The sequence below is a fragment of the Stegodyphus dumicola genome, chromosome 7 (genome assembly GCF_044657685.1).
Source record: "Stegodyphus dumicola isolate Sdum_Otavi_A_Nest chromosome 7, ASM4465768v1".
NCBI classification, from domain to species: Eukaryota; Metazoa; Arthropoda; class Arachnida; order Araneae; family Eresidae; genus Stegodyphus; species Stegodyphus dumicola.
In genome coordinates, this window is record NC_140774.1 from 153,241,668 (window position 1) to 153,256,062 (window position 14,395).

Consider the following 14,395-nt stretch of genomic DNA (forward strand, 5'->3'; position numbering starts at 1 on the left):
CAAACGAAATATTATTCTGATATGAAATGGCTGTCATCTGTGTGGGTTGAAGAAGATGAGAAACATAGAAATTTTAGTGTCAGTGCAGCTGGTGAGGTGGAGATCGAATTGCCAAATACTAGCAGTGACAAATTATTGTCCCCACGCTTTAGTTTGTGTAATAAAATTGATAATTAATTAATTATTTATATAAAGGTGTATCATTTAGGTGGGAAGAAATCATAGAAAATAAATGCAAGGGAAAAGTACTAAAAAATTTATTAATATACTTTAAAAATTAAAAATATTTTTAAGCAGTTAAGTGTAGTATAAAAAGAGTAAATCTCAGGAATGCAAGAAAGCATAATAAGTAAATACAAAAAACAAAATTCATGAACCACAGCAAAGCAAAACTAATGAACTACAACAAAATCTGCGCCTATTTCTTCACCTGTGTTGGCCATTTAAACTTGTTAATGGAAGTTATGCTCAAATGGCAGTTAGGTCATATTGATGACTTTGTGTTCTTGTAAAGCGTAACTTACATATTGATGTAAATGTACCTTTTACACTTGACATGAACACTACAAGCTATCTGCTGCTTCCCTTCTCCTACTATTATAATTATGTTGTATGCTATTACAGAGAAAAATGTGAGAGAGATAGATGTGGAAAACCATTATTTTGAAAAGGGTCGAATGCAAAAAAGGTTGTTTTGTACAGTTTTATTCCTAAAACACTGTAGACACACCATGTACAATAAATCGTGAACAGAAAAAGCAAAAAGTGTTTAATACTGTAATGATGCATTTATTTTTTATTTGTGTAGCATTAAAAATAATTAGTACTCACTACTATTTAATTTTTATGAATTTCCAAAATTTTAGTGTTTTTGAATAAGTGTATTTTTGAAGGCATTGAATGCATTTGCTTCTGAATTATTATTTGTTTTTATGCCACCAACAATTTGTGAGAAATTTTTCGTCAATTACATTGTATGTATATGTCAAGGTAAAAATGCAAGTAAAAATTAAGTAAGTAAAAATTTAAAAAAAAAAAGAAAAGAGTAATTAATGCTAATTTTATCTGTTTTGGTGTATTTTATGTATATGTGTATGTATGCATATGTAAGATAAAAAATAATGTCTAAACTATAATTTAAATTAGCGGTAACCCCTTTATTCCCCCTTTCTATTCTAAAAATTGTAACAACAGACTTTTCTTCAGACTCGAGATTTCGAGAACTGAAACCTCTCTAATCTAAACCAAAACCTTCTTGTGGTGAGCCTCCATATTTGCACAAATGCGACTTTTAGCTTCAGCTCTCTTGTGGTTAACATGCCACTTCGCTCTGTTTGCTTTGCCATGCTGCTAAATATGCCATTACTTAAAATGTGATACAAAGTATAAAATTGTGGGGTGCACATTGCACCCATGATCATTGTAATGGAAACAAAGAAAAAGACATAGCAAATGTTGATGGCATAGAATGTAGATCCATACTGAAGACGAAGAATTCTGATTGCATCATAATAAATGAGAAAGTTTGCAGTGGAGGCGGATTAAATTTGATTTTTATTTAAATCGAAATTTGTGGCTACAATTCACTTAGCACTTTAATCCTGCCTCTTTCCAAAGCATTTAAATTTTTGATACTGTTACAATAGGAAGAGAGCACAGTGAAATTGTGTCCTAGGAGCACACAGAGAGAAAGAAGTATGCAATTACCCAACGGGGAAGCTCACCAAGAGGAAGGTTTTGCTTTAAGGTAGAAAGGTTTTAGTTTTCAAGGTTTTGAGTTTAGATTCCAAATTACCCATATCGCAGCATTGCACAGACCATGCAAGCTGGATTCATCTAGCATTGATGCAATCCAGAGAAGTTATTATGCTTTTTAGAATAGAGAGGAGAATTAAGGGGTTACTTGTTAGTTTAAATTATAATTTTGATATACCGTAATTTCCGGAAGAAAGGCCGCATTAGCGTAAACGCCGCACTCGAGAAAAATGGCTGGAAAAAAATTAAAATTACACAGAAACGCCGCAATAGATTAAATTGCGCGTGACATCGTCGTGGGCCGTATAGATGCAAAAACTCAACCTAAGTCCTGATATATGACATACCAGTTAAGAAAAATGCATGAAATGAAACCATAACTCAAAAATAAAGGTAAGAAATGTATAGCTGTGCTGTTTAGAGATATTTTCAAAAATTTTACGCTCCCTAATTAAAAACTATCCAACAAGTACTTGTACCCTAACTGATGGGATCTGTATTTGGCAGAATGCCGAGAAAAATCCATTCATGCTGAAGGGGAAATACGTCAGAGTTCGTTATTGCGAGGCAGGTGGAGTCATGTCCGCCTTTGAAAAAAATTGCAGAAAAGGCAGGGGTGGGGAGAGGATGGGTCCTGGAAGATTCATCGAATGGCAGAGGAGAGAGACTATTCAAACTGATAAGAATGTTGATTTGAAAGGAGGAAGAATGTTATTGTTCTGAGATCTCGTTTAGGGTGAATAATGCATGTAGATCCGTTCAAGGGAAAGAACGTAAACAAAATAACGTTCGCAAAGAGCAACTGAGTGGTCTTTTGTGTGGGAACAGCACCAATCTATGCACAATGACAAGGCCATCCAAACTATGTACAATGATCATCATAGGAAATGTTTTATTTTTAGTGCACCTAAACGCCGCATGGGTAGAAACTCCGCACCCGCTGAAAATTTAAGTTTTTAAACACATAAACGCCGCAGCGTTTCTTCCGGAAATTACGGTACGTATTTTTTATCTTACATGTTCATCAGTATTGACACAAGCCATGCAAGATTGATTGATCTAGAAATAACACAATCTAGAGAATTTATTATTATTTTTATAATAGAAGCAGAGAATTAAAGGGTTACCATTAATTTTGATTTACTTATCTTTCAAGTGAATTCTGGCCACAAATGTCAATTTAAATAGTAATGGAATTTACTCCGCCTCGACTACCAAGTTTCTTAGTTATTACAGTGCATTCAGAATTCATCCTCTTCAATGTGGATTTCTATGGTTTTGTGCCATCAACCATATGCTACGTCTTTTCCTTTGTTTCCATTATACATTTCCAATGAAAGAAAAGTAGTATTTTTGATATTTCTTTGTAGGATAATTCGTCCTAGTTTATTATTGGTAATAAACTCTTTTGCTTTGGGAAATAAATGTGACTCTCCACATTTATCCAGAATTTCTCAAAATATATTGAGAAGGAATTGCATATATTGAAAATAATACAACTTTTATAACTTTTATTTTATTTACAGAATGTTAACACGTGTCCTATTGATAGATTGAAATTTAACTTGATTTTAATACGACATCACAAAGAAGAAAAGATCATACGAAGAGTAAGTTATTTCAGATTTTTGTATATAGGATTTGTCTTGAAATTTTTTCCCGATAAATCAACATATAAAGTAAAATATAAAAATTTTTTGTAGAATTGCAAAATTATTATGTGGAATAATAAAATAAAATCTTGAGTGAATGAAACTAATGACCTAAATAAATTAGAGTAAATTTAAGTAAATGTATTAATTATGGCAGATTTTTCATGCATTTAAAAAATTAAACTAATATTACTGCAAGTAAGTATTTTATTATTTTAAACTAAAACAATAGATTGCTATTTTATCATTCTGGATATATTTTACATTATATTTTGCAAAATATTTTGTATGTTGCTTTTCATAAGTATATGCATAGCAAAATTGCAGCCACATGCAGTTTGTACGATTTTGGAAAATTTTTCTAATGTAAGTAGAAATTATTTGCAATGTGTATATTGACTTAACTTTTTTAGTGCTTATTTTGCATATATTAATTTCATTTGCATATTCCAGATATACATCAACAATCCTGAACTGCCCTGGTTTACAGAGTTTGAATCTGAATCCCCACAAACGCTGATTACTTATTGTGAAATATGCGGCGAGTATGACAGCGAAGAAACACTTTTGCTTTGCCATGAATGTCAAAAGTGTTATCATACAGAATGTATATTTCCGCCTTTGCATTCATCATCAATGGATTGCTGGCTATGTCCCACGTGTGCAAATTATGTTCGTGTTAGAGGTGTGCATTTTAAAAAATTGCTAATTATAGATGTTTATTTTCTAATAGCATAACTGATGTAAATTAGACTTAATTTAACTTTCAAATCTGTCACTGGTACTTATGGATTATTGGTACTTATGGATCTTTTGGGCAGTTACTTCACTAAAAGAGTGTAAATCTCATGAGAAATTATTGGGGGGGGGGCATAATTTTGCAATTACTGAAAAAAGAATTTGCAACAATTTTCTTGGCCCTTAAATCTTTGTCACAAAAATTCAGTGGGATCGCACTGTTCCCTTTTGTTTCTTGTGCCATTTAGCCAATTTGGACAATCTGCCTTATATAGTTTAGTGTGTCTGTTTGGGACTTGCTGTTTTTCTTCTCACATGCCCGATCTCTTGAATACCCACTCTTTAAGATGTTTTCCATGATGTTACTCATGTGTATTAAGAGACTGTCGTTTATTTAAACAATTTTATTGAGTCTTCTATTTCAGCCTTTAGCACATTTAATCAGACATTTTGAGCAAACCTGCTTTGTAAAGATATTTTGGTCAGTAGTTATATTATTACAAATATTTAATTGTTTCTCTCATCACTTTATTAATATAATTTCTTCTGACAGACAACAGGTAATTTATTACAGTCTGAAAATTTATTTTTTATGCATGAAAGCAGTTTCCAATGCTGTTCTTTTTAGGCACTGATTAACTGTACACTGTTGTTTAAGTTCATCATAAAGTTTCATTTTATGATTGTTCTGACAAAGCCTAACATGGATAGACTTTCATTTTCTTGGAAGACTTGAACAGCATCTTTCCCAATCAGTAGCAAATGAAAACAGTTAACATGTTTATAGATGAAATATAAATTTAAAAAAATGAAATATGACTATAATGAAGAACTGAGTAAAAGAAGCTCAACACGTGAAAGATGAGACATGAACAGGGAGCGAGAATGAAGATTGCCATATAAGAGGCCAGCCATTGCATTTACAAATTAAATGTGAATTTAAAAAGTGGATGGAATATCATAAAAGATAAGATGCATATGAATAAAACATACCAAAAAAATTAAAGTTACCATATTAGAGGCCTGGAATATCAGAACAAAAAGATCTGCCATATTGGAGGAATTGCTGTTCTAGTTGATTTATTGCATTTGCCCCAAAGTTCCTTAACTATCATATTATAATTAATCCCTTCCATATTGAGAATGTATATGCATACATTTTGATAAACCCAGATATTAATACAGTATTTGTGTAGGTTTTCAATGACTTTATGTAGAAATTAATTTATTTTTTGCTTGATCATTGAGACTGTAATTTTATTGATATTTCAGTACTGCAGGGTCATACTTTTTGTTTTGACTCATTCTATGAAAGCATGTTCATACTGATATTATACTGACATCGTAAAGAAAAATATTAAAAAAGCAAACATTTCGTACCAATTCTGTGAGCAGAAAAGAAGAAAAAGTATCAAAAGCGATGTAAATAAAATACATTTAAATGAGATAATGTGTATCAACTACCCAAAAATAAATGCAGTATTAAGCATTTGTATGAAAAGTGCAAATGCTGTATTTAGTCAAAAATAAGACCTGTTTTGTTTTTTGCTATGTATATATGTATATGAGATATAAAAAAATGCGATAACTGCTTTAAAAGTAATTGGCGACCTAAAAATTAACGAGTCTAGATTTGGTGATCTCCTAAATTCCTTACCAAATTTGAGAATTTTGTATGTTATATAATAACCTCAAATTATCCAATCACAGATTAGCTCTACTTATACCTCAGACATGGTATAAATACTTTTGGCACAAAAAACTACATCATTCCTTTACTAGCTTCACCACTGCTAATGTATCCGCATCACTTCGCTTCTTAACTGACTATGTCATTTCCTTTTAAAAAGCCAATGCACATAGAAATTTATGATATTTAATTATGATTGAATAAGTGTCTGCCAAATTAATTGGATATGTGTAACAATAAAGATTGGTGATTTATCGAAATCCAAGTCATTATCTTCATCAGTGTGCTTTCGCATTCCAAATCATAGAATATAGAGTCAAAAATTTACTATAGTTTTATGAATAAAATTGCTGAATAAGAGAAAAGTGTTTAATTACTTGCTGCAGAAAATAATTAAGCTTTAAATACTGACTAAACCATATACGTAATTGCCACATCTGTGTAAACTGCATAATTATTATTAATTATAATAGTTACATGTAATAGAGCAATTTAAATTTACGCCTGGATCCACTATACTGATGTGCCTGAAAATGAATGTATAATAATGTATAATTAATTTTTCTTTCTATAGTTTAGTAAAATATTGTATTTCATTAGGTGACCTGCCTTTCATTGTAATCAGAAACAATGAAATTCGAATGAAAACCATTCTCTCATTAAATATTCACTTACATTTTTGTTTCTTAAACTTTAGGCTTTGATATAAGGAAGGTCTTATTTTTGAATAAATATGATAAATAGCTGTTTTGTAAAAATATTAAAAAGGGTGAAATAATTTAAATTATTAAAAAGATTGAAATAAATAACATAATATTCAACATACGCATGTATAAAAAATGCACTGATAAATTTTTTTGATGAAATTTACTTTCTTATAGTCTAGTACAACATGGCCAAAATATGCATATTGTAAAAAAAGGTTAATTATAAATTTATTAATTCCATTTGAAACTTTGAAATGTCACAACCATATTTAAAAGCTAATTTATATTCGTCATGCGGGTTCATGCTTATTTCATCATGCGGGGTTACATGTAACAGGCTATTTTTGAATGAGTTTCTAACCAGGTCTTCGTGAAATTTAAGAAATGTAAATATAAAAAAAAATGTAAATTTGTTTTTCTGTGGAAATAATGATTACCTGCAGTTTTTAGTGTAGATAGGATAAGGAAATAATTGATAATTTTACCTTTAACCACACCCATTATCAGTGTATTTTTTAAGTGTATATTTTGACAATGATTTCATATTAAATTTTTATTTTCCTTTTTGCTCTTACAGATAAATTTTTACATGATGTTCATCGTATGCTACAAGGTATAAAACGGTTTCGAGATCTTCGTTCTTTTAGTAGTGGAAGAAGTTCACATACTTCTTCAAGTCCAGCTTTACGAGCTTCTGCACAACATTCGTCAAATAGAGAGCTAGTGAGACTTCGTCAAGTAAAAATATTTACATACATTTCCTTTTGTTAATTGCAAAAGTTTATATTATTTTAAATGAATTTTTATATATGTATATTTTGTGCATTTCTAAAATTTTGATATGCTTGTAATATGTACTTTTGTGCATGTAATTTGCTCTTTTTATTTTTCAGAGGCTATTGCACCAAAAGTCTTATTTCAGAAGAGTTTTATCATCATCCGAGTCATCTGATGAAGAAACTGAACGTACTACTCGTAGTGCTTCTAGATTATACCATGTAAGAAAATATTTCAATAAAATGTAATTTAAAATTTAAACTTTAGGAATTAAGGTATAATTATATTTCAGTACATATATTTGAAAGCTGATATAATATAATAAAATGAAAATGAATCTTGCATGGAGACTAAGTCTGTACAGTTTTCCAAAAGTAACGTAAGATTTAAATTTACAAAATGGACTTTTATTTTTGCATGAATTTGCAATACTGGAACATACTTTGAATGAGGAAATACTCTGACTAAATATCGAAAATAATATCTGGCATCTGACAAATGTCCTCCACTTCTCATATGGCAGTCGTGCAATCTTTTGACAGAATTTACAATCATATGTTTACAAGCTTGTACCCTAATTGGTGCAATAATATGTTGGATTTCATCTATTGTTCAGGAATGGTTGGTGTGCAATTATGTAAAACTTGGACTTTAACAAACCCTCAGAGATAAAAGCAACACAGTGTAATATCGCATGACCTTGGTAGCCAATTCCGATTACTGTTGTGTGAAATCAGACACCCATAAAATTTCTGCTGTAACAACTGAATAGTTTTACACACTACATGATACGTGGCAGTATTCTGCTGGAAGAACATCTCATCAGCATCAAAGTCCATGGATTCGAGTTGAACCATAAAATTGCTGTCACCATCTTGTGAAAGTGTACATCCGGTGCTCCTCTTTTATGTGTTTTTCTATTATGACTAGTTCACTGCCAACTGGAATGTGATTACTTCAGCGTGTGCTAAACCCAACTGGAAACAAATTCGTGGTCAGTTTCAACTATGTTAATTCTGAGACGTCTTAGATATGGGAACTTTCATGTAATTTATTCACATTTTATTAATATAATTGAATATTTGAGAGAAATGAGTAATTGAGATGATAATATTTTGAAAATTAATAAATAACAAAAATTTTTTTAGAAATGTCTTACAGAAATAGTTTGTATGTTACTTTTGACATAGTCATGTTGCTTTCCAACATGCATGATCCACTTGTCACAAACTGATGGATGATGACTTTGTAACGTGGTCTGCCCTTTAAGCAACTTAGTGTCAAAACTTTCTTTATGTAGTGTGTGACTAGTTTCCAATTTAGTGTCATATGCAAATTCTTTACTCTGCGGATTAGTGGATTCTTGAACTGTCAAAATTAGTGGAAATGAGCATTTATGTTTATCTTGTTCATAGCAAATCTGTCTATAGAAGTTGATTTTTGTGGGAAGACTACCTTTGCAGACTGCATAGCTGCTTACATAGCACCATTACATAGCTGCTTGTATTGAAATTTAATTTACATTGAGATTTACTTGGAAGCAATAAATGTTACTTTGCTGAGTAACTGAAAATGAAGATAAAAAATCTGATGTGTACACCACATGACTTCCTTGTATGGAATATTAAATTATACGCATTTGTTTCTTGCATTTCCTTTAAACTTATTGGATTTAATTAAATCTACTTTGCCGACAGCGCATAAACCACAATAGAATAAAGGCATTCTTTAAAATTCACTCTATTTGTTTAACATAGTGATACTCTGGCACTAGGTTCGCTTAACAGTATTATATTTTGTTCATATTATAACTCAGAATGCACAAAATGTATATCATTTAAAGAATTATCTAATCATTGCCACATGTTCTTTTCAAATACTATAATAAAGCTAGAACGATGTAAAAAAGAAATTAAGTAAACAAAACAAAAAAGAAACAGTTTTTCACAGACGATTGAGTATTTCTCATTCAATTAATTCAGTTCTCACTTCGCGACAAGACAAAAATACTTAAAAGCTCAAAATATCTGTATTAAAAATTACTAATTATTAAAAATTAAGTAAATCTTAAACACTTATTTCCTCGAAAAAATTCCAGAAAGGATTAAGCATGATTTAATTCGCAATAATAAATGAAGGCGTTATTTTTGTTGTTGTGAAGCTTAGTCTCCATAGATTGGCAACAAATCTACAATTCTGCTGTTTCAAATGTAAACAAATATGTCCGCCATGTTATTTAAAACGTAATCGCACCTAAACAGCTTTTAAATTGTTGATAATTGTACAAATATTGCTTCCAGAATTACGAAAGGCATAAAAACCTTAACCGGAAGATAAGAACAACATAATTGAATCATTTTTAAAGCAAAAAATGTACAATTTACAAACATATAAAAGTAAAGAAACTGAGATCACTGTGCTGAGTAGCAGAGTGGATATATATATAAATATAGTATTTATATACGTTTGGTGCAGCCGATTGCAACCAAAGTACGAGGTGCACATCTACATGTTATAGCAGTCCTATATACAAAATTTTACCATTCTGAGGCTACTCATTTTTGAGTTATGCGAGATATGTACGTACGCACACACGTTTTTGTACGTTCGTACAGACAGCACGAAAAATTCTCTTCAGAATTAGTTTTAAAGCAGCTTTATAATTTTTTTGGAGGAAACGTGTCTTTTATTCAGTCCTTATGTACAGATATCATGCAAAAACATCGTTAAATTGCATTCGATAGTGGTCAAAATGGATATTTTCGTTGAAATATGCTGCCTGAAACTTTTCGCGATTACAATACTTCCTTTTTACTTCGTACAAGGAAGTAAAAGGGGGGGAGACATAATATTTCATAACAGGAAGTTTTTCGATACTTTATTATTATTTTAAAAATTTAATCTATTTAAAGTAATAATATAACAATTAAATATTGTTGGTCTTTTTGTTTCTCTCAGTTATCTTATCTGTAGTTAGTATAAATAAAAATGGGTTTTTGCGTTTTTTCTCAATAGAATCAGGTGATTTCAAATGGTATACCTAAAGCAAGGTGTCCTCTGATGGGCAAGCGCCGGAGTGAAATATATCGCACTCGCAATGCAGCTTTGGTATCGTCAGCGGCATCTGCAGCATCAGATTCAAGAGCCATGTATTCATATGATTCTGATGATGGTGTAAATGAATACAGGTAAGATATGCAATAAAGTATTAAAAGAAACCAGCGCTAAGAATATAGCTCTTATGATCATAAAAAATAATCCCTTTGCATTGTTTAGGTTCATAGTTAGCATGAACATGGGTAAAATATGCAGTATTTACTCCTAATGTATTCTGAGGTTCATCATATTGTATAGGGTAAGCAAAAAAGAATCAGCCTGTTACAAATGATTTACTGGCAGACAAATTAATTGGCACATATTTACCTGTCCTACATCAGATTTAAGCTTAAATTATCCAAATTTCTTTTCACTGTGCTCTATGTGAAATCCTTTTGTCAGGAACCATATATCCATTCTACTGTGCATGTCAGTCCAAACATGTTGAAATATATCTAATAGTATAGAAGAGGGGGGATGGGAGTGGCAGCATGAAAACAATATCTTTAGCATATGCTTTTTTCCTCACAAAAAGCAATTGTAGTGAATAAGATCTGATGAATTTGGAGGCCAGGTGAAAGGCACATTGTTATTTGCTTGTTGCTGCCTGTCCCATGTTTTAGCAAGTGTTTATTTGACTATTTATAGACATTTGAATGCAAGTGTGATGGAACCACATCCTGCTTAAAGTGTGTAGTTGTAGAGACATTAAGTTGTTTTGAAACTGGAAGACGTGAAAAATGAGCAATGTCCTCAATGGGACTCGAACCTCGAATCTCTCGAAAATGTGCTGTGCTGGCCATTACACCATGAAGGCATGCTAAAAAGGTGGGAGAAATACCTTTTTATACTCCTCCTTTTAAAGGGTGACTGGGGATTAAGAAATCCAATTGTCAAATCCTGGTGGTGGTGGAGAATCATTATCCATCATTGTTTTAAGTTCGTGTACCACTGTAAAGACATTAGGTTGTTTTGAAGCAGGAGCCATGAAAAATGAGCAATGCCCTATCAGGACTCGAATTGCGAACCTCTCGAATACGCACCAAATGTGCTGACCGGTACACCATGAAAGTATGCTAAGAAGATGAGAGAAATACCTTATAAAGTCTTTAGAATCCTTATCTAATTAGAGAAGCAGCCAAATCCTATGCATTGTAAAGCACAAAATACTTTTCACTCAGAATTGCCATTTTGAAAACCAAAATAATTGTGAGTTACACATTTATTAAATGTATTCAGGCACTGTAGATGGGAAACTTGAATTTGATAAAGTATTATAGCAAACAAATTATTAGCAAACAAAATATATGTCTTATTTTGTTTGCTATAATGATTTATAACAGAACTATTCATTTTTACTTTTATTTTTATCATGTTTTACATTTTGTCAGAATCACGAGGGGAAGGTTCAACTGTTATTAAAATTTAACTAACCATCTAAACAGCCAAAGATTTGACCTGCAAAACTGTGAAAGTTTTTAGAAAAGAATTGTCTCAATTGTAAATTTGTATGATGTTACCTAGCCTATAATTTCATAATGACTACTTTATATTTGAACTATTTTGTTTCTGATGTGCGGCCTTATTTATTTGCAGGTATTTTGAGAAGCATATCTAACTATTTAGTCTAAAACTATTAGGACGAATGTGTAAAAATTTCCTGGCTATGGGTTTGTTTAATATCTCCATAAATGATTACTCTAGATAAATAGGAAGAAATAAACATTTTATTATAAAAAATAACTGCACAGTGTTTAATAAATATTAGCAAGTAGCTCAAGAAGAACACAGATATTGAGCACAGATATTTCCTTTATGCCCAAGGAAAATCATTATTTGCCAAAAGTCATGTAGCGTAAACTCTAAATAATGATTCAGCCACTCATTTGAGTACTTGGAGATATTTCAATAATGTAATATGAGATTGGTTCTGGTAAACGATTGGTTAGGAAGAATTGATCACCAAAGCGTGTGAGGAGCATTATTTGCTCATATCTTGCATTTCACTTGAGTTATTTTTACAATTTAAACTCTGCCACAAACAGAACAGAAAGATCAACTGTTCTGTATAAGAAACAAATATTTATAAAAAATGGGCCCAAATTGCTAACTACCTAAATAAATCAATGCATAATATTATAAAAATGCAATGAAAAGGATTTAAGGAGTCCATGACAACGATGATGTACCCTTATTGCCATTAGTTGTATGAGGTAATAGACTGTGAATGTCCTGAGTAATCCTTTCATATGATGCTCTTTTGCTGTAATCTTCCTCACCTACTTGTCTGTCTGCCATTTCAATTTTCACATGCATCACAGGATAGGCACCACTTCTCTACATCTGCTTTAGTCTTGTCCCAGAATAAATGTTTGTGAAAGTTATGGAGTTTTTGTTACATTAACCTGCAGTAGGGCTACTATGAAGCTCTGACTGAATACTGGGGACTTGAGATCTGAGATGAGCTGCCATTTAAAATTTTATTAGTCATCAGCTTCATATTTGGGGTAGAGAATTCCATTCTTCATTTCAGTAGAATTTGCTGCTGCTTCTTGCTGGCTGGCAGCAGTCATATTCATAATGGGATCCACATCATTTGCTATGAGCAGCAGTTTTGATAATATCTCTCTAAATGATCACTGCAGATAAACAGGAAAATATTAAAATATATTATAAAAATTAATTATACACTGCACAATAAATAAAGCAAATAGCCGAAAGAAACTGTGAACATTAAGCAGTTCCTCCTTAGTACGCAAGAAATGTCGTCAGTTGCCAAAAATCACTAACAGAATAAATTCTAAATTGCATTTCAACTAAATGTTAATGAATTCAACTAATGATAAATATTACAATTGAATAACAACTATATAATACAATTTATTTGAGCCCTTGGAGCCATATTTATAGAATAATGTGAGCATTATTCTATAAATTGGTCTGGTGAAGCATGAGCTTTAAGAGGAATCGATTACCTGTGCTCGTGAGGAATGTATTTGCTCATATCTTAATTTTTGCAATTTAAATATTGCCACATTCAGAACTGAAAAATTAACATTTTCACTTATGAAGCAAGCACTTATAGAAAATGTGGCCACAAATGCAAAACAAATAAATAAATAAATGAACAATACTATTACAATAATGGTATAAAAAGGATTTAACTATTTATGTGAATTAGCCACCTTGAAGCATTAAAAATGGGATTGCACAGAAATAAAATTCTTTTCTATCTTTTCCAGCCAGCGGACGAGCAGTAAAGTCGCCGAACACTGGTAGTTCATTCCGAGGTTCAAATCGCGCGAACAGGTTGACTGCAATGGTGTTTTCGTGGTTTTCCCCATGTGTAACATGTATACGAGCCAGTTTCCTTTAGAAAGTCTTCCACAAAGTCATCCCTCCCTTTAGACAGATAGCCCTCTAGGCTTTGCCATAATCACATACACACACTTTCCTATCTTTTTTTATTTGAAAACAAATGTTAAAATTATTTGGAAAAAAGATGCCAGCGTGTTTCTTGAAGTGCATCTTAAAAAGTGTGTATTTTATGAAATTCAATTTAGGTCATTTTATCAATACTACAGTTTCATAGTGAAAGAAGTGCAACATAAACATTTCGAAATTATTTCATTTTTTCTAATGAAAAGCTCTTGAACAACTTTTCGCTTTTGGGGATGTAAATTCTTTTATTAAACAGTTCTAAATTTGGTGACTTGTCAATATTTTGGCGATTTTAAGACCAGTTTCTAAAGAAAATTTTTAATTCCAAGATCTGGAAACTTTTTGAAGATTTTTTAAAACATTGCAACATTGATTAATTTCGTTAAAATAATGGTAATATATTGAAATTATATTTAAAAAATAACATTAAAATAAAACATTTTTAATTTTCATTCTCATATTTATTATAAAGTTCCATTTTGGCCACTTATTATATAATATTTTAAATCTGAAAAATAAACAAGGTGTAATGCTATAAA

General features: G+C 31.3%; 1 protein-coding gene across 2 annotated transcripts in view; it reads left to right on the forward strand.

The window, feature by feature from the left end:
• Positions 1 to 14,395, forward strand: part of LOC118199317 (uncharacterized) — a 106,936-nt gene that overhangs the window by 27,787 nt on the left and 64,754 nt on the right. For both annotated transcript variants that reach the window (XM_085820933.1, XM_085820932.1), the window contains exons 4-8: positions 3,282 to 3,365; positions 3,861 to 4,092; positions 7,120 to 7,280; positions 7,436 to 7,540; positions 10,335 to 10,507. In XM_085820933.1, the coding sequence (XP_085677059.1) occupies positions 3,282 to 3,365; positions 3,861 to 4,092; positions 7,120 to 7,280; positions 7,436 to 7,540; positions 10,335 to 10,507 (755 nt within the window). The remainder of the gene's footprint in view (positions 1 to 3,281; positions 3,366 to 3,860; positions 4,093 to 7,119; positions 7,281 to 7,435; positions 7,541 to 10,334; positions 10,508 to 14,395) is intronic.